Genomic DNA, 19873 nt, shown 5'->3' on the forward strand with positions numbered 1-19873 from the left:
TCCTTCTGGACACCAGCCTGACGCAGTCGTGGAAGAAGCGACGCAAGCAGGAGCCCATGGAGGAGCTGCTGTTGATCCTGCCTGGCCAGATGGGCCACAGCCGGCCCGCAGCTGCCTCCCGGGCACCTGCCTGGCTTTGCTGGCTGCTGCTGGCTGGTGCGGAGGAGCTGCTGTCCTCTGCAGAGTCCTCCATGCCCCCCGACATGTCCTGCAAAGAGAGCTGTGAGAAGCTCCTGCCCTTTCCTCCTGACAGGACCCACCAGTGCGGAACCCCCAGAAGCTGTGAGGGAACAGCTAAGGGCCTCCCAAAGGCTTCTGGAGGCTGCAGATGGGCCAAGGAGGACAAATGGGATGGATGCAGGTGGGATGCTGGGAGAGGGAGCCGTGCTGCAAATGTGCAGAAAGCTGCTGTGTGGGAGGGAAAAGAGAGCGCTGCCAAGATCCCTGAAAGAAACCCGCTGTCCATCTGGTGCCCTGACGACCTCCCCACAGCCACCTTAGTCCTACAGGGCAGACCCTGCGGTCCCACAGAACCCACCTGCTTACTGCCGGCCGCCCACTGACTGAGGAGGGAAAGGGCCTGTGATGGTGCCGGTGAGGAAGAAGCCCTTTGTCCAACTTTCAAACCAGAGCACCTGGGGAAAAAAGAGGGGTCTCTGCTGAGGGCTGTTCTTGCAGCCTCTTCTGGGTTCAGGCATTTTCTTGGAGCACTTTATATGACAGAGAGAATATGTAACTAAGACCACAAATGCGAAATTTGATTGGGCTGAACGATGCAGGTGGTAATTGTCTGCTATGACAGAAACACTCCAGAGGATCTGAAGAAAAATAGCAAAGCCAGGAAAAGGAAACGTATTCTGAGCACAGCTTAAAATTTGTGATTACCTGATGTAAAACAGTAAATAGGCTTGCTGCCTGAGAACTGTGTCGATGTCGCAAAGAACCACAGTCTCGTCGTTCATCTGGTACCACAGTCCATCGCTGGCCTGCAAAGAAGAGTGTCGGTATCTGGAGATGAACGGCACGGCTCCTCCACAAAAACACAAGCCAAAACCTGCCGAACCAGGCGTGTTCCAAAACAAATCCGATCCAGCCCCTGAGGAAACCTTCTCCACTCAGATCCTTGGCTGCCAGAACACGGCCAGGAAAGTTGGTTTTCCTCGGGATACATTTTTCCCTTGTTCAGAAGGAAGTTGCTTTTCACCTTGATGTAGCAGAAGTAGTGTCCTGCACGGCAGCTGCCACCTCCATGCACCAGGACGGCGTATAAGGAGTAGAGGAGCGGTTCTCCAGCTGTCTGAGACATGTACGGGCGAAGATCCAGGTACTGGGGATACTCCACAACCTACGGAGAGAGCAGGAGGGCTCAGCAATGATCCAGAAACATTTGAGGACACAGCCTCTCAAGGCTAAAGGCCAGAAGTGTAGAAATGCGTCGTTTGGAATCATCAGCACTTGGTTATCCCTAAAGCAACATGTCATGGGTTGGGTGGCAGGAAACTGATCTGGGCCAAAGCAGCTCTGTGGGAGCAGAGGACACGCTTGCCTTCCCATGGGAACTGTCCCCAGAAGGGAACATGAGAATCTCAACATGAGCTGCTTGTGACAGAACGTCTGGCGTTGGGAAACCCGCTCCAGGAAGAGAACGTTGCCCTCCAGTTGTGTACACACCTTGCTGATCTTGTCGCCGGTGAAAGCTTCAAACCTCTTCAGACACACCGTGAGAACCTTGGGCGCGCGATGGACCGTGAACCTCTTGGAGGCGGCAGTCATCTTGTCACACCTTGAAAGCAAGTACAGAGCCAAGGGCTGAAACGCACCATGTTTTCCCCAAAGGCCAGACAGCCTTTCCTGTCTCACACATCCCGACGCTATTTTAAGGCTATTCAGTACCATGAGGCCATGTTGAAAACCTGCCTCTCATTACTGTGCCTTAAACCAATGTGAAAACATGACTTCTACTCAATGACACCTTCACGCAGCATCTAGTATTAATATGTCATTAGTAATCATCTTACTTGCTACATTTAAAGCAGTTTTCGCCATCCAGGTGCTCAGGTTTCACAAAGTCCTCCAGAGCTGCGGTGACAGATGCGGCTGCCTGGAGGAGTGAGAAGGGAGAGCCCTGAGCTCTGGGAAATGCCCTCGCCCAAACACTTAGGAGGAGTTTACACAAGAAAACAGCTCGATGACGCTGAGGAGACCCACTGTGAACCCACAAGCAGTGTCCAGAAGGAGGCAGAAAGAGGGTGTGATGCTGAACATCTCCCTCATTCCCCAGGGATTCCCAGCACTCCCCAGAGCCACCTCTTCATGGCACCGCACAGTTCAGCTACGATGGTGTGCGGGCCACCAGTGATGGAAACAACACCCCCCATGAGCCTGGGAGCCAGACGGGTGTTGAGGGAGGGCAAGGGAAGAAGGAGGAGGGTACGTCACAGTGCAGAGAGGGGCACGTGTGCCTGTCCAGCTGAAACCAGCACCGACAGGGAGACCACTGCCAAGGCCTCTGCAGGAGAACACAGTCCATTCCACCTCCTGGCCACCATGAAGCTCTCTTGTTGTTTGTCGGATACATTTTTAAGCCAACTGTGTAGATTCTGGAAAGCTCCAGTGGCCTTGGGACATCTTGAAGCACAATTACAAACCCTCTTACTTTGATATCCAGAGGAACATCCAGGAAGGCCTCGTAGGAATCGGAAACCGCTTGGCAGCTCCAGCACGTGACTGGAAGGCAAATGGAAATGCTCAGCGAGAGGGGAAGTCAACAGACTGTGCCGGGTTACGCTCCTCACACCCACTGCGCCAATCACACAATCAGCTGCTATCGCAGGCAGACAGGAGGGCACAGACGATTCCAAGGAGAGCAGTAGCTGTGGAAAAGTACCTCTGGATCTCAGAAAGCCCCCAAAGATCTGATGGACGATGGTAGTTGCTTGAGAGGAGATGTCCAAGCTGCAAACCAATGGGAAGGCAGAGAGTTATCTCCTCCAAGAGCCTGGCTTTGTCTGAAAGCCCTGGGCATAGTTTTCCTTGAGGGGAGGACATCAAGGAGTCCAAAGGGCTTGGGAACGCTGGAAAGACAATTTGCTTGTGCTTACTTGCTGCTTCCGCTCAGACAAGCTCTCTGCATGGCATCCACGGTGCAGCGTAAGAACTCGTGGGCGTCCTCCTGCCTGCCATGCTCGAAATTTTCTCCTATTTCTAAGGAAGAAGAAGTTACTAGTTCTCTCCTACGAGAATGGCATAAAACATGTCACAGCAGCTGGACTGACTTACGTGTGAGAACATCAACAACAGCCCAAGGCTCGATGGCACTGGCTGAGGAATGCAGGACCTGTTTAACGTGCGCTTCCATTCTGCACATCATGCAGAAGCCTTCCTGGCCACCTGGAGAGGGAGGGAGATGGGGAGGGAGAGAGGGAAGCTCCTCAGGTTTCCAGAATATCCACAGCAATGGGAAACCTAAGAAGTTGTAAGAATTCTCCACTCCTCCCAAGGGGCCCAAGTCCCAACAAGCCCGGGACGTTTAAGTGCACAGAAAACTTTCTTCAGAGGGATGCTGAACTGACGGAAGCTTTCTGTGCAATAAGCGAAGGAGATTAACTTGCAGGAATAGGGACCAAGAGCCCGGGCTAGAAACAGGTGCCTTTCTAAAGATGAATACATCCAGGTACAACAAGCCGCTTCTAGGCTTGAGTGTTCAAAGAACACCAACTCAGGGAGCTGATCAGCTTCCAGATTCTGGGAGCCCTTGGGCAGTGCCCAACAGATGTACAAGGAAAAGTTCTGAAAAGTACTGACAGGCCCGGCTGTGCTCCCCAGAGAGCAGGTGGTTGGCCAGAGGCGGGGTGTAGGTCAGGCACTGCAGGATGGAGTTGAGGAAGCCCGTGTTGCCCAGGTTGTGCAGTCCCGCTCCAGCTCTCTGGCTGTGCTGCCAGCCCATGTAAATCTTCTGCGGGGGAAAGAGGATCCTCTGCGGCGGAGCCATTCCCTCAGCAACGACTGCCAAGAAAGCACATTGGAAGAGAGATAAGACCATGTTATTGCACAAAAGCATATTTAAAAGCTGAGTTCTGTACAGGAGCACCCAGGATAGAGCACCAGCTCTATCCTCCAACACAGAAACACTCTGGGAAGCCTCACACTGCCCTTGAAATTTCCTGATGAAGGCACAGTTTTGGAAAATAGTGTGTTCCCCTGCTCACTTTGCCGAAAGTGCAACAAACACACACTCTGACTTCAGTGGCTTGGGCAAATTTCCTTTCCCTCTGGAGTCTTGAACTGGATCATCCCCCAGCGTGTCAGGGCTGGAGGGTGCCCAGCAGACCCCAGGCAAGACAGGGAAAGCCTCTAGTGCAGCGGGTAAGGAACTCGCTTCAGACGGGCAGGAAAGGTCTCTGTCCCACAGCACGGCTGCTGCCTGCCCGCCCTGCTGCCTCTCGCTGCCCGTGCCCTGGAGCAGGAGCTGGGTCTCCTCTGCCCACAGAGGCTGTGCTGGGGCCGGCTCCCAGCTCGGAGCAGCCCTGGCATTCAGGCAGCATCATGACCACCACCCGTGGGACCCCCCCTGCCAGCGTGAGGGGAAACGTGATCCTGGTGTCGAGCAGGGAGCGCTCGCTGAGCCCCCGCCCTGCCCAGACAATCAGGGCCCCTCACTCACCCATCTCCAGTTGCTGGGCCATGCACAGCTCCTGGGGCTCCACTGGAGATCCGCTCCCCTGGGGAGCCCTGTCCTCCTCCAGGGCCACCCTGGTGGTGCCGAGATGTTTCTCTGCCATCTTGTGGGTCCAAGCAAAGAGTTATAGGTGGAGAAGGGGGAAGCTTTGGCAAAATGCCAGGGGTCTGCCGGAGGCAGCTGGGAAAGACTTGGGTTGCACTCGGGGAGTCTTCAGCACAAGTCTGCCGGGGGCAGAGGGGAGTCTGCCAGGGGCAGCTAGAGTTAGGATATGGCTGGACTCGATGGTCTTAAGGGTCACTTCCAACCAAAATGATTTGCTAAATCTCTGAAAGACGTGGGCTACGCTCGGGGGCTCTCGCCAGCTCCGTGCTCCTGCCCTGTCCCGTCGCCGTCCTGTCGGACAGTGGGGGCTGGGGCCACAGCTGCGCTGAGCACAGGCAGGGCAGTGGGTGTCACAATGTGAGGTCACAAAGGGCCCCACTGTGACCCTGCACCTGGGCAGGGAGGTCAGGCTGTCCCTTTGGGAGGCACAGGGTCAGCTCAGCGCTGGGCACCTGGGTGCTAAATTTGAATCCCAGTTTCTAAATTTCCACCACCCATTGCTCGGAACATAGTCTGTAACAGTCTGTTGCACTACTCCATTTTCCTGGAGGCTGGTGCATGACGGAGATGTGACAGACCCACTCACTGTTGTGCTCCTTGGCCCAAGTGTCTGTGAGGATGTTCCAGTAATGAGTCCTGTTGTTTAGCTTAGTTCTTTCTGCATTGCTGTTTCACCACACGACTTGCTTTTCAAGGCCTAGGACAGTGTTGCGGGCAGTGCCGTGGGGCACAGCGTAGGTTTCCCACCATCCGATAGTGGCTTCTGCCATTGTAAGCACAGAGCTCTTGCCATGGCGGGTTTGTGGCAGTGTGATATAGTCAGTTTGCCAGGCGTCCCCATATTTACACTTCAGTCATCACCCTCCATGCCACACAGGCTTTAACCGCTTGGCTTGCTTGATCATAGCCAGTCTTTCACAATGGTGAATAACCTGTGCAACAGCGTCCACCCCTCGATCACGAGCCCATCTATGTGTTATATCCCTTCCTTGATGACCTGAAGGCACTGTGGGCCCAATGGGCCATCAATAATTCACCTTCATCTTGCCAGTGCAAACCTACCTCAGACACTTTAATCTGGGCAGCTCGATCCCCCCGCTGGTTGTTCGGATCAGGTTCTTCAGTGACCGACTCTCGGGCACATGAGCTTCTACGTGGCGCACTCTCACAGGCAGGTTCTCCAGCCGGGCAACGATATCTCGCCAGGATTCAGCAGCCCCGATGGGTTGGGCTCTGCGCTGCCAGTGGCTCCGCTTCCATTGCTGTAACCAGCGCCACGGGGCATTTCCCACCATCCACGAGGCAGAGCACAGATGAAGCTTCTCAGACGCTGGGGCCTCTTCAGCCCCTGTCAGGATGGCGGGTGCTGGGTCTGGTGGGGCCTCTGCCCCACGGCGGGGGCTGTGGCCCAGGGTACAGCGGGGGCCACAACGGTTGGACGCGGTCGGCGGTGGCGGTGGGAAGTCGGATGACCCATGGCTGCGTTCCAGCGGCACGGCCCGGGATACCGACTGTGTGAGCGGGTGGTGCCACGGAGACGCGGGGTCTGGAACATGGGGGTGGCTGGGGGGACGAGAGGGACGGGGAGGGCGGCAGAGAGGAAGGGGCCCCGGGGCTGGGCCGGGGCTGCTCGAGCTCAGGGGAGCCCTGATGGGCACCATGTCAGAGCTCGGCCTGGCCGCCCGCGGAGCCGCCTTCTGCTCACATCACTCTCCACTGCCATTGGTCGGGAGGGCTGTCAGTCTCCTGCCCTGAGCTGATGCTGTCTGGGATTGGCTGCCTGGGCTGTCACTCTGCCCTGGTTTGGGGCCCACCCTGCCCTGAGGTGCTGCATCCGCTGATTGGCTGTCTGGGATTTCCCCCCTGGCTCCTCCCATCAAATGAGTGGTCAGACCACTTGTCAACCATTCATGTGCTGCACTCCTGCCAGTTGTGATTGGTGCAGCCAGCACGGCCTGCCCCTGAACGCTGCCCAGTTTGTTCAGCTCTCACCACCTTTCCTGCAGGCCTCAAAGCTTGATTGGCTGGTTACGTATCAATCACATGACTTGCCCCACCTCCTCAAATGACATTGGCTGTCCTCGGTCCCCTGACTCCCCATAGACTTCTGGTTGGTTGTTGCCAGGCAACGAGCCGAGCTCAGCCTAAAAATGAAACTGTGGGCCCTGGACAGAGGCCGTGGGTGATAAAAGACACGTTGGGACCCTAAACATGAGGATTTGGGCCCCAAGAAGGAGGCTCTGGGCACTCAAAAGCAGGGTCAGAGCAGATTACTCAGGCCTTTATCCAAACACCTCTTTGGCAATTTTTGGGGTAGAGTGAATGTGCACTCCTGGGAAACAGCTTCCAGTGCTTGACTGTCCTCAGGATTGGGAAGTTTCTCTCTTTCTGTAGAACCTTTCCAAGCCCAAACATCCAGATTGTTTTTACTCATCTACTTACACACTTACACAGACCATAATATCCTACCTTGGACACAAGAATGTTGTGGGGGATGATGCTGAATGCCTTGCTGACTTCCAGGTAACAGACCACTGCTCTCCCCACGTCCTGCAACCCTGTCCTTTCCTCACAGGAAGCAAAGAGGATGGACAGACACCACCTGCCCTGGGTAAACCCCGTCACCTTCTCTTCCAGACACCCAGAAATGGGGTCCCAGTGGACATGTTCTGGGGCACAGCCCTTAGTTCTCTGATAAACAGGACTTGAGTCTGGTTGAGTTTCAATCAGAATCAGTCATTTTATTAACAGATATCAAAGCAAAAGGCTAGGTAATAAAAGGCAAGAAAACAGCGCTGGGTATGTGGGGAGTCACCGCTCCACCAACACTCACACCGCTTACTTTTTCCCTTGGTCTTTTATACTTTCTTAAGTTCCCTTTTCCAAGAAGTATCCTCCTAGTTTCAATTCCCCAGATGAACGTGGCGTTGAGGTTTCTGCACACGTCTCAGAGGTTTAGGTGGTCGTCTCTCCCCTCCTGGTGGTCCTCAGGAGGAAGGCTTCTCCTCTTCTTTAGTGTCCTTTTCTTTACCCTTTATTCGGTGCATGCGTAAAGTGGGTTTTCTTTAAGCAAGTTGTTAGCGCTACCTAACGGCAATATCCTTTTCTTTACGTAAGTCGTTAGTGCTACCTAACCACAACATCCAGTGTCCTTGCTCCATGCCTTAATTGGTTAAGTCAGTGCACTTATCTTAACTTCTTGTCGGCGCATTTTCGCAATGTTAGTACACTAATACTTATTTCTGTCCCCTGATATACTCTTATAGTGACACGAATCACAATAACACATTTCACGGTTCCCCTGCTCACCCATTGGCCATTTTTGAAAAGTGCACACAATGTGCGAGAGCTGCCAGTGGTCAGGGAGTCCCCTCAGTCTCCATGAGCTTTCCAAGAAGGTGGAGAGTGGCCTCACTGTGACATCGTCCTGCTGTCTCAGCTCCTGGGATGCTGCCCCTCCTGTCCCATAGACTGGAAAGGATTGTGTTAGTTCCAGTGACCCCTGACTTGATCTGCACCCACTGCTGGTTGTTTTCATCCAGATTCCTGCCTCCAGTCACAGAGGCCAGAGAGAACTTGCTGGTGAAGACAGAGGAGAAGAGGACACAGGGATTCTCACCTCTTTTTCTTATTAAAGTCATTGGTGGCCACCCAGTGTCTTTGTTTCTCCTTTAACTGTTCCTGCAGTAGTAACAGCTCATTAGGTGACCCTTAATAGCCTTACAGGACTAGACTGAGTTTTGCTCTGGACTGTTGCTGTGCTTGGAGGCTGCTGTCCCTGAAGACCAGATGAACTAACTTCTGCCACCCTGCCTTGGCAGTTTATTCCATCCGTGTCACAGCTCTGTCTGCAACACTGACAGCTCCAGCTCACCCAGTCAGGTCCCTGGCTGAGGACATTGCCTCACATCTGGGCTGAACCACGCCAGCTGTGGCACCAGGAAACCTCTGAGTTACCCCATGGAAACCTGGTACCAAATGTTCAAGAGCCCATGTGTGCAAAGGCTTTGCTTCAGAGCAGAGACATGAGATGGTCAAAAGATTGATGAATGTCTTTCTAGCCCTATGAGTATAACCCAGAACAAAATGCCTGAATTCATTTAACTGAAGATATTCCTCTGCCAGCTTGGAGAAATTAGATCCATTGCTGTAACCTTTCTGATGTCCTGTCTAATGATGGGACAAGAAAAGATGATTCTCATACCAATTTATTTTCTAATAAGAAGAATACAATGCTGGCAAGAAGTGTCTGTGCAGAGAAGAGAGACTCAACATCACTGATTACTTGAGTTTGTTTCAAAGGACGTGCCCATGGAGCCCCAGGGCCACCTGGAGGGAGCCCAGAGGGGACAGAGAAAGGGACATCATGGGCTGCTCCTGTGCTGCTGAGCTGGGCTGGGCTCCTGGGACAGAGGGAGCTCATGGCAAGCGGCAGCGCTGCAGAGAGACAGCTCTGCCCAGGAGCAGCTCCTCTGCAAAGCGCAGCAGGGCTGAGGGCTCTGCCTGCAGCACCGAGGGGAGAGGAGCCAGGGAGAGAGGGGAAATGCAGTCTGGGGTTGGAGGATGCTGAGAGATCACTCGAAGGGAAATCTTCACAGTCCTTAACACAGTAAGTCTCTGGGTGCAGGGTGGTGCAGATGAGGATCCTGCAATTATCACCCAGACTTCACACATCCCATGGCTGGCATGGAGGAGAAGGATCTGCACCTCAGCAGGGATTCCCTGCATGGACAGGGCACGACAGCTGCCTTCTCCCAGCTGCAGGATGTGAAGCTGGGTGAGCACCCAGGGATGCCCAGGGCTGTCCTGCAGAGCAGGGTCCCTGCAGGGACTCTGCCACCTGCCAGGGTCAGCGCTCAGCCTGACCGGGGAGATCCCAACAACACTGAGGGAGAAGCTGTTGGGGGAAGGAGTGACTCCCGGCAGGGCAGGGTCCTTCTGCTGTTGAGAGTGAACTGTGTGGGTCAGGGCTGCTCAGAGCTCCAGCTCACCCCCAGGACATTTGCAGAGATTCCTTCTGAAGGACACTGAGGAAGTGTTTATCTGATAGGGGTAATTTTAAGTTTTGAGTTTTTTCCATTCTTGGTTGTCTGGGTGCGCAGTGGGACATGGGAATTTATTTCTTTGTCCTGGAGAAGGTGCTAAGACCCCAGTCCTCATTAGGACTTGTCAGAGCTGCTCCTGAGCTCCTGCACACACAGAGCTGCCCCTGGGCAGTGCCCAGTGCCAGCAGGTATGAGCAGGACAGAGCTGAGCACGGGAGACGGGGTATGTGACACCGACAGGGAGCAGAGTCAGGGGCAGAGAAACAGCTCCCAGCAGGGACAGCTCCATGCAGCAGAGACATGGGCAGGGAGAGGGAGCTGTGACCAGAAATGCTGGGGAGGTGATTCAGAAAGACCTCTGCCCTCCCCTGCAGTGCAGACGCATTTCCCAGTGCAACCCCCTGGTCTTCTCCCCTCCCCAGCAGAGCCTCTGCCCCAAAGCCATGGGGTCCAGGTAACGAGTCTCCACCTCAGCAGCTGGACCTACAGGTGAAGGGTTTCTGGAATGTGGTACACAAAAAAGGTGCTACAAGTACTTGCTCTACAGTGTCATCATGTGAGTGGCAGCAGCACAGCCAGGTAAGGAGAAGGTTTCACATCATGCCCGTCTGCCTTTCTGTCCTTGCTTTATTTTTCAGGAGCACTGCAGTTTTCTTCCCTATTTCTCCACCTGGTGCTCTGACTCTCTGGGGTTGGGGTGGGAATGTGGGTCCATTTCAGTTCTGACACCAACCCAGGAGGGTCTTGCCACAGAGGTGCACTCATGGAAACTAGGTGCCCAAGCTGCATTTTAAGCTGTGATGACCCGTGTTTGTCATTTGGTAGAAAAGGAGAATTAGCTGACACATGCCTCCATCAAGGATGAGGTTTTCCGTGAGAAATGGCATGTTTATTTTTCTCAGAGAAGTCTCCTCTAACTTGTCACTGTCTTTTTCTCCTATGACAGGTCCTCATGTTCACAGGCGGAGCAAATGTCCAACAGCAGCTCCATCACCCAGTTCCTCCTCCTGCCATTCACAGACACACGGGAGCTGCAGCTCTTGCACTTCTGGCTCTTCCTGGGCATCTACCTGGCTGCCCTCCTGGGCAATGGCTTCATCATCACCACCATAGCCTGTGACCAGCACCTCCACACCCCCATGTACTTCTTCCTCCTCAACCTCGCCCTTCTCGACCTGGGCTGCATCTCCACCATTGTCCCCAAATCCATGGCAAATTCTTTATGGGACACCAGGGCCATCTCCTACATAGGATGTGCTGCACAGCTCTTTTCATTTGCCTTCTTGGCAATAGGAGGGTATTGTCTCCTCACTGTCATGTCCTACGACCGCTACGTTGCCATCTGCAAACCCCTGCACTACGGGACCCTCCTGGGCAGCAGAGCTTGTGTCCACATGGCAGCAGCTGCCTGGGCCAGTGGGTTTCTCAATGCTCTGCTGCACACGGCCAATACATTTTCACTGCCACTGTGCAAGGGCAATGCCCTGGACCAGTTCTTCTGTGAAATCCCCCAGATCCTCAAGCTCTCCTGCTCACACTCCTACCTCAGGGAAATTTGGCTTGTTGCTTTCCTTGGTTTTCTGGTTTTGGGATGTTTTATTTTCATCATGCTGTCCTATGTGCAGATCTTCAGGGCCGTGCTGAGGATCCCCTCTGAGCAGGGACGGCACAAAGCCTTTTCCACGTGCCTCCCTCACCTGGCCGTGGTCTCCCTGTTTGTCAGCACTGCCATATTCACCCACCTGAAGCCCCCCTCCATCTCCTCCCCCATCCTGGACCTGGTGGTGTCTGTTCTGTACTCAGTGGTGCCTCCAGCAGTGAACCCCCTCATCTACAGCATGAGGAACAAGGAGCTCAAGGATGCCCTGAGGAAAATATTTCAATACTCACTGCTTTAGGTTACTAAGGTTCACACTATGTCACTAGAGCTGCAAGAGAAATAGCTAGGACTAACTTTTCTTCTTATGTGTCTATATTTTTCCATAGTGCTTTTGCTGGGCTTTGTTTCTTGGTTCATGGCTGTAATAATATAATCCTTGGCCTCCTGCGTGTCTTTTCTTGAACCAAAGACCTCATGTACATATGTATATGCGCTCCTTAGTTTTTGATAAACTCAATAAATGAAGCAGCAGAAACAAATTTGTCTCAGGTCCCACCTCTTCACACTCCTCTGGAGCTGGGGGAGCAACCCCAGGACGCAGGAGGGTCCAGGAGGCAAATGCTGCCCCATGGAGGAGCAGCCCTAGTGGCCTTGGGGCTGCCCATGAGCAACTCAGTGGTCGTTCCCTCTCTGACACCTGCGAATCGGGGCTGCTGTTTCACTTGATCCATGGGCAAGGGCAACAGCAGGATGCAGCAGGACACATCCCTTGTTGTCTGTTGACAGTGGAGATGGTGAATGGTCACTGAGATATGCACCGTCCCAGTGCATGATGGGGCAGAGGACAATCCTCCAGGAGAGGAATCAGGAGCTGCCCGGAGAGCCCATGAGATACACGCGGACCGGGTGTGCCTGAGGTGGGCAGTGACAGGACCCCGCAGAGTGAGACATGGCCCGAGGTGGAGTCATCAAAGGGAAAGCACTAAACCATGTCTTTTAATTGTGTTTCTAATTTCCTATCTATCTCTCAAAAACATTTATTGCATGGTTCTCCCTTCTGGAAGGTGGAACTCACTGGAGCCAGCTTGGACTTGGCATAGAGCTGAGGCCTGTGTTTTATCTTTTTGATGATCTAATCACATTTGAATTTGTGTGTTCAAAACCAAGAAAAACCTTTTTGTGCCTGTTTGCAGCCAGTTCTCTAATGAGAGCAGGTGGAAATTTGTGGAATGGGGCTTGAACATCCAGTTGCAGCCTTCAGTGCAGAAGTCTGATGTAAGGAAAAATGATGTAACTCCCAGATGTGCGATGACAGAAATAGTGGTGTTGGGAGGTGAGGAGCAAGGTTGTCCACACAGTGTCAGACCTCAAGGGACTACTTTTCCAATCTGTCCAGACCTCCTTAGGAGACAGTCTGGATCAATATCAATTAGAAAATGCTGGTATCACCTCTTCCATAAACCGAAAAGTAATGAAAAAATCCTTAAATATGAAAATAAAAATTATTAAATGCTTATAGAAATCTTCAACTGGACTTCTAAAACCTCTCTAATTTACTGTACAAGTCTTGAAGACTTTTCAAAAATCATGGTAGACACACGGATCCTTAGGGCTTTCTCCACTTTTATGAGCCCCATGGTGCATTTGGTGCTGAGTCCATGAACCTCAGATACTGAGAGGAGACTGAAAAAACCTCTCAAGAACGTAAAGTCAGAAGCAAATGCCAAAGTGTCTGGGAGCGTTAATTGGCCCAACTGACGGCAATTACCAACAAACCCTCCTGATGGAGTCGTTAGAGCAGATACTTGGAGGCCATGATGGCAGATAGGCAAAGGTCACGTACAGACAGTTCTGATGCTGAGAAAACCTTTGGTTCGATTTATGAGGCAGAAAGGCCAAGCCCTCAGCCCAGCCCCTGGGAAGGCAGATCCTGTCCCTCCTGCGTGGCTCTTCCTGGGGTAGTGGGATGTGGGTGTGATGCTGAGTGAAGAACAACAGCCTGACACCTCCCTGTGGGGCTGCAATGAGGCCCCTGTGCCATGAGGACTTGTCTCCTCACAGGTCTGTGGCAGAGACAACTGCCATGGCCAAGTGGACAGAGATCTCTGTTCTGTGGGTGCCTTCCAGCCCTACCAGAGCCCTTGGCCACCTCCACCTCTGACTGTCTTACGCTGTCCCACACCTGCCCCTCTCTCCCCATGGCTGTAGACACCCATCTCTTCCCCACCTTGCTCTCGCCATGGCATTTCCATACTTCACTGATGTCTTTCCACCCTCCCTGGCTGTTCCGTGAAACACAAAGCCATGGGCTGATCGCAGACTCCCTCTGGGTGACCTCTTGCACCACAGTGCAGCCCTCAAGTGACATTTTGAGCTCATCATGTCCCGTCTCCACATTCCAATCAGAACTTTGCAGCAGTTTCTCTCTTTCTTCTGCTCTTTCCCATTATCAAGCAAAGTTCCATGATCTCAGAATCCACCCTTAAGGTGTCTGACCCAGCCCGTCAGCCTGCTTGTGGTCTCTCAGCTGACCAGAAAGAAGTATCCTCACCATGATCTTCCAAGCCACATGCCAGCTGTTGGCCTTTCAGCTTGCTGGATGAGACTAAAGGCATGTGCCTGCTGCAGATAAAAGTAAAATGATTGTCAGCCTCCAAGCCCATGCACCTGCTGGTGATCTTTCTCTGACTGCCAGGTGCATCTCCATGCCAGTCCTGCAAGGTGCTAGGGCAGCAGAGACTTTGCAAACAGCATCCAACCTACATGCATGTTGGTGGCTTATCAGTTCCTTAGGCACAGCTTCAATGATACACACATAGACCAGTCATGTGCCTGAAGCTGGCCTATCAGGTACTCAGGTGGAAGTGACCTCACAGCCACCATCACAGCCATGTGCCTCTCACATGCCCATGAGTCTCTGAAGCACCATAGACCTCATCCCAGCAATCCTGCCCATCTCCTCCTTGGGCTTGACAGCTGGTCAGGTACCTGTAACCTCACATCCCTCTTCAGATGCCCCGTGGCTGCTCCAGAATAACCTTGGCTTGCCCCAAGGGGCCAAATTGCTGAAGTAGGGTAGGGAGAGGGGTTGGAGGTGATGGGGGTTGAGCACGGGAATGAGAGCTCTGGGGATGAGGTGTTCAATTTAGGGATTAGGGATTAGAGCTCGCTGTTCAGGGTTAGGATTTAGGCATCTGGTAATCTGCCTAGGTGCGTGGTTAGTGTTAAGGGTACGGGCTAGCTTTGTGAGTTAGGGGTTTTTTTTAGGGTTGTGGTGAGGCCTAAGGTTAAGGCTGGTATCTTAAGGCTAGGGATACAGGGTAGGGGTTAAAGTGAGTGAAAAGGTAACACTAACAATAAGGGGTTATGGGTTTGGGATTTGGCTTAGAGGTAAATTTTGAGGTTTGGGTTTAAAGTAGTGCATTACTGTCAGGGTGGGGACTAGCATTTAGGGGTAAGGTTAGAGTTTAAGATTACTGCTTAGAACACAGGTAAGGGCCTAACATGAATGTTTTCACAGTCAGTGTCACAGCGGCATCACTGTTACCTGAAACCCTCCAAATCTTTCACCTCTGTTGGCCAAGCCATTCTTTCCTCCCCCAAATCTCCAATCTCTCCTGTCCCAGTTCCCCTTGACCTTCCCAAATCTGTCATCATCTTGGGAGCAGCTTTCTGATGGCCCTCATGACCTCTGAGTATTTGCCTTCCCGCTGCTGGTCAGTCAGTTTCTGTGACAGAAGTGACCTCACAGCAGCATCCAACGGGACACAATGGGCTGCTGTGCTGCTGAGGTCCCTGCTCAGCCCACCCAGCAGCTCATGCCTAACAGCTTGTGCTCCAGAACAGCTCCCATAGGTCCTGGGAGACTTTTCCCAGTCCCACATGGTGCTTCAGCTACCCCAGGGTATGTTGGAGGCAGTGGCCACCTCTGTGCAAACAACTGAATCAACCCCTGAATGTAGATTTTAGGAAATAGTTGAGCCCTCTGCAGAAAAGACTTCTGTGTAATAGCTCAAAAAGTCTTCCTTTCCACAACTGCCAGTATTTTTAAACCAATTTTCATGAAACTCTTCATAGTCAGTTAGTTAGTTAGTTTGTTTGTTTTGACAGTACCATGGGCAAGTGTCAGCAAGCTAATTAAATACTGTATCTCTATGTGAATGTTTTTATGCAGCCATTTCCCAAAATACATTGCCTACCAATGGTTTGAGTTGGGAAACACTGTTCAGAGGATCTTCTCAATTTGTATTGGCACATTTTATATCTCTACTTCTTTCCCTCTGTCTCTTTTACTTCCTTGCCTATTCTTTGAAGAGCTCTCTGAGGAAAAGATTAATTGAATTATGAAATACCATAGATTGGAAGAGACTCCTTTGCAAGGATCTTTGCAAGAGTGTCTTCAAGTGGATCAAGTGAGGCTCCCTGTACAACAGTTCTGCTGAGTTCTTACAATTCAGCCAGCCTGTTGTCCTGCACATCCTCTCTGGCATGTGCAAGCAAGTTAAGTAATTACTGTTACTCAATTTTATTCAGTTTTGCAGCAGAAACTGCTACAGAGATCTCTGAAACAGTCAGGTTCTTCACCCAGGATGTTAAAAACTACCTTTACGCACAGGAAACAGGCCCAGGCACAGCAGGATCTGCCTGTCTCCAGCACTGTCTGGAATCCCACCTGGAGAAATCCCACACGAGTCAGGCCAACATTTAATTTGAAGGTGACTAATTTTTGCTTATTTTGGAGGTGGATGATATTGAAGGAGGTTGACTGAACTCAATCACTTGGTTTCAAGTTGATCTGTTGTCTCAGACCACTTTCTGTTGTTGTCTCTGTGGACAATGAGATGGGAAAGTCCTTGGACCACCCAGGTGACTAATGACTGAAGAGCTCTGCTTGCACACCCACACAACTTTGTTTCACCACCTCAAACCCACCATCTCCTCCTCTCTCTCTTCTCCCCTTGCGTTTTGAATTATTCTTTTTTTTGGAGCCATCTGCTCTACTCCTTTCTATGCCTGAAAACAAATGGAAAGATGAAGGGAAAAACACCAGTCTTTATTGTATATGTGGGATTTTTTTTTGTCCTTCTTTCTCCTAGATGTGTAGTTTGATTTAAAAAACAAAATAACTTAAGGAATCGGAGATGTGAGACTTGAATAGTGAGTTTCACCTGCTTCACAATAGGTGCCTATGAGAATTTGTTGTCCCAAGGCTCCCTGTATAATCAATGGAGAGAGGAGAAAACTCTCAAGGCTGGGTCCTCCCAACCTATAGCTGGCACGCAAAAGAAAAGTTACAGATCTCTTCCAGTCACTATTCTCCTGGTCTGCGTTTAGGTCAGGACATTTGATAGTAATAGCAATGAGCAACTGTTTGGAAGGAACTGCATTTCAGTGCAGATGGATGTCAGATGAGACCGGGTGGAACCATAACAAATTTCAGTCATTATTTAGAGTACTAAAGAAGATGAGTTATACTTGGTGCCTATTCTGCCCTCCCCTTTCCCGAAGAAACAAAGAGCACAAAGCTGTGGAAGAAAGCACGGGATTGCGAAAGAGATGCTTGATACTGCTTATTCTGAAATCAATAGATACTCAGGGATTCCTTGTCCAAAAAGGCAAGTACTCAAAAGTAGAAAGAAAATCTTTCGACGTACATTTGATTTGATATGATTTGATTTGATTTGATTTGATTTGATGTGATAGTTTAGCATTTGTGCAATAGAAGAGATGACTTAGGCACATAGGTGTGACAGATGTTTGCAACAGACCTGCATGAATTTGGAATTTGCCAGGAATGGGATAAAATAGCTAACAGACTTTAAAATCCTCTGTCATGAAGGAAGAATTCTTTACGAGTGTTTTAAAAAGGTAGAAAGAAGACAACAAATTCTCTGAGAACTCCAAATGAAATTTGATACAGAAAAATCAGGGTATGAGAAGTGCTTGAAGTCCTCTATCTGTGTACTATAGGAAGACTGCAAGAAAGGAAAGAAGCAGAGAGTTTTGGGGAGCCTTTCACCCAGACTGTGGAATTATCACACTTGGTTTTTGCCATGTTCCTGTCTCGGCCTGACGAACCGAAATTCAACGTGGCCTCAGAAAATGGAACTGCAGTTACTGAGTTCATCCTAGAGGGTTTCTCAGGGCTTGATCAAAGACTGCAGCTTGTACTCTCTCTGGTCTTTCTGCTCATATACCTGACAACAGTGATGGGGAACGCTACCATCATTTTCCTCGTGTATGCAGATCACCGCCTTCAAACCCCCATGTACTTTTTCATTGGCAATCTGGCCTTCGTGGAAATCTGGTTTACATCCTCCACAAGCATCAAGTTGGTTGTGATCCTGGGTTCTGGGAGGAGAACAATCTCACTAAGCAGCTGCTTTGCCCAATCCTATTTCTATTTTGCCCTGGGCTGTACAGAGTTTGTTCTACTAGTTGTCATGTCCTTTGACCGCTATGTTGCCATCTGCCAACCTTTGCATTATGCTGCCATCATGAAGCCTCAGCTCTGCATCCACCTGGTTGTTGCTACTTGGGTCACAGGCTTCACACTCTTGAGTTACCGCCTGGTCATCCTCTCGCAGCTGACTTTCTGTGGCTCAAATGAGATCCATCACTTTTTCTGTGACAACTCCCCCTTATTCAAGCTGTCCTGCTCTGACACCAGCCTGCTTTGGAAAATAGACTCTGTTTTCTTATCATTTGTCTTTCTGGGTTCCTTATGTTTAACTCTGGCATTTTACATGTGCATCCTTTTCTGTATTCTACATCTTCCAGCAGCATCTGGGAGGAAAAAAGCTTTTTCTACATGTTCTTCTCATCTCACCACCTTGGCAATTGCATATGGGAGCTGTATTGTTCTCTATGCATGTCCTTCAGAATATATTTCCTTGGAGACTAACAGCATTGTAGCATTGCTGAACACCATCCTGTACCCATTCTTAAATCCATTCATCTACAGTCTTAGAAACAAGGCTGTGATACTGGCCCTGAATGAAGCTGTTGCCCGTACAAGAGCACAGCTTTTCCCCTAATCATGAGGCATTTCTGGACAGCAATTCCAGTGATCTGCTATCATATGTTAGATAATACCAATGCATATGTATGTAACCTCCAGACAGAGATACCTCAGGAGATTTATGTTCTTGTTGGATTGTGTTAAGTGATAAGAAGCTTATCTGCACACACGAAGAAGACACTAACAATGGCAGGAGAAGTAACTCTGTTAATACCCTGTCCCAGCTGCTTTCAGCCCCATCACTGGAGAGCCACCAGCTCATCAAGAGCCCACCTCCAAAACCAAGAAGAGCACAGAGGCTCAGTGGGAAGTCGTAACCCAAATTACAGGCTCTGGGGAATGAACATCTTGTCCCAGGGCCACCCTGGGAGAGCCATCAGCCTCATTGTCCAGTAGTGAAACCCATCAAGAGGAGTCACTGAGAGCAACTCTCTGGATCATCACTTGGACTAGGAGAATTGTTGCCTGGGGGTGTAGGACACATTATGCGACGCAGGGGAAGAATATTTTTGGATTGCATAGGACTTACAATGGGAAGTTTGGGGAAGGACCCCAACCATTGCAGTCTGTCCTGTCTGTGTGAGCCAATGCAGGCAGGTCACAAGAACAACCAGAGGCCACAAATGCAATTGCCGAGAGCAAATTTATTTTTGATACCTCGCTACCAGGGGATCCCTGAAACAGCACTTAAGCTCCTGGGTAAAGGTCAGACAACTGGGGACGCGGGCATTGCAGAATTCAGCCCCGGTAGAAGATCAACCAGCCTGCTAATTTCATGTAGGGCTTCACACGGGCACAGTTTACCACACTGCTTTGATCTTTGCCTGCAGGAATCTCAAGGATGTACGATAAGGTGTCTTTATGACTCTTTTCACAGGCCTGTTGTTTAAACACAGAGGTTCTACTGGTGATTTATGTGTTTTTCTACACCCCAGCTGCAGTCGCTTGAGCGTATTTACAGTTCTCCTCCTTCCCATTCTTGCATTATTCCCACACATTCCACCCCCTCACTCAAGAGACAGCTCCTGCTGGGGATAGCAAAGCCAGAGATGTTCATTTGGGTTTGTGAGGTGTAGCACAGAACAATTTACAGGGGCACACAATAAACATACACAGAAAAAGGGAAAAACATATCTCTACAATACTGCTTTGAATCAGGTGTCCCACTCATCTTGTCAAGGAATTAAATGAGTAATTCAGCCAGGCATTATCAGTAGATAGTTTCCCTTCACAGAATCACACAATCAAAGATTGTCAGGGATTGGAAGGGACCTCAAAAGATTATCCACTCCAATCCCCCCGCCGGAGCAGGAACACCCAGGTGAGGTTACACAGAAGGCATCCAGGCAGGTTGGAATGTCTGCAGAGGAGACTCCACAGCCTCCCTGGGCAGCCTGTTCCAGGCTCTGGCACCCTCACCGGGA

General features: G+C 50.9%; 1 protein-coding gene and 1 pseudogene across 1 annotated transcript; both read left to right on the forward strand.

Moving 5' to 3' along the window:
- Positions 1–11144: 11144 nt before the first annotated feature.
- Positions 11145–11726, forward strand: LOC136000275 (olfactory receptor 14J1-like). The gene has a single exon (XM_065654053.1). The coding sequence runs from the start codon at positions 11145–11147 to the stop codon at positions 11724–11726; it is 582 nt and encodes a 193-aa protein (XP_065510125.1).
- A 5606-nt stretch (positions 11727–17332) lies between these two features.
- On the forward strand, positions 17333–18465 carry LOC136000345 (olfactory receptor 6E1-like; annotated as a pseudogene).
- The last annotated feature ends 1408 nt before the right edge of the window (positions 18466–19873 follow it).

This window comes from Caloenas nicobarica, chromosome 32, assembly GCF_036013445.1.
Source record: "Caloenas nicobarica isolate bCalNic1 chromosome 32, bCalNic1.hap1, whole genome shotgun sequence".
Classification (NCBI taxonomy): Eukaryota; Metazoa; Chordata; class Aves; order Columbiformes; family Columbidae; genus Caloenas; species Caloenas nicobarica.

What these genes read in the sequence shown, in the direction of transcription:
- LOC136000275 (XM_065654053.1), top strand. Translation starts at nt 11,145, where the DNA reads ATGTCCTACGACCGCTACGTTGCCATCTGCAAACCCCTGCACTACGGG.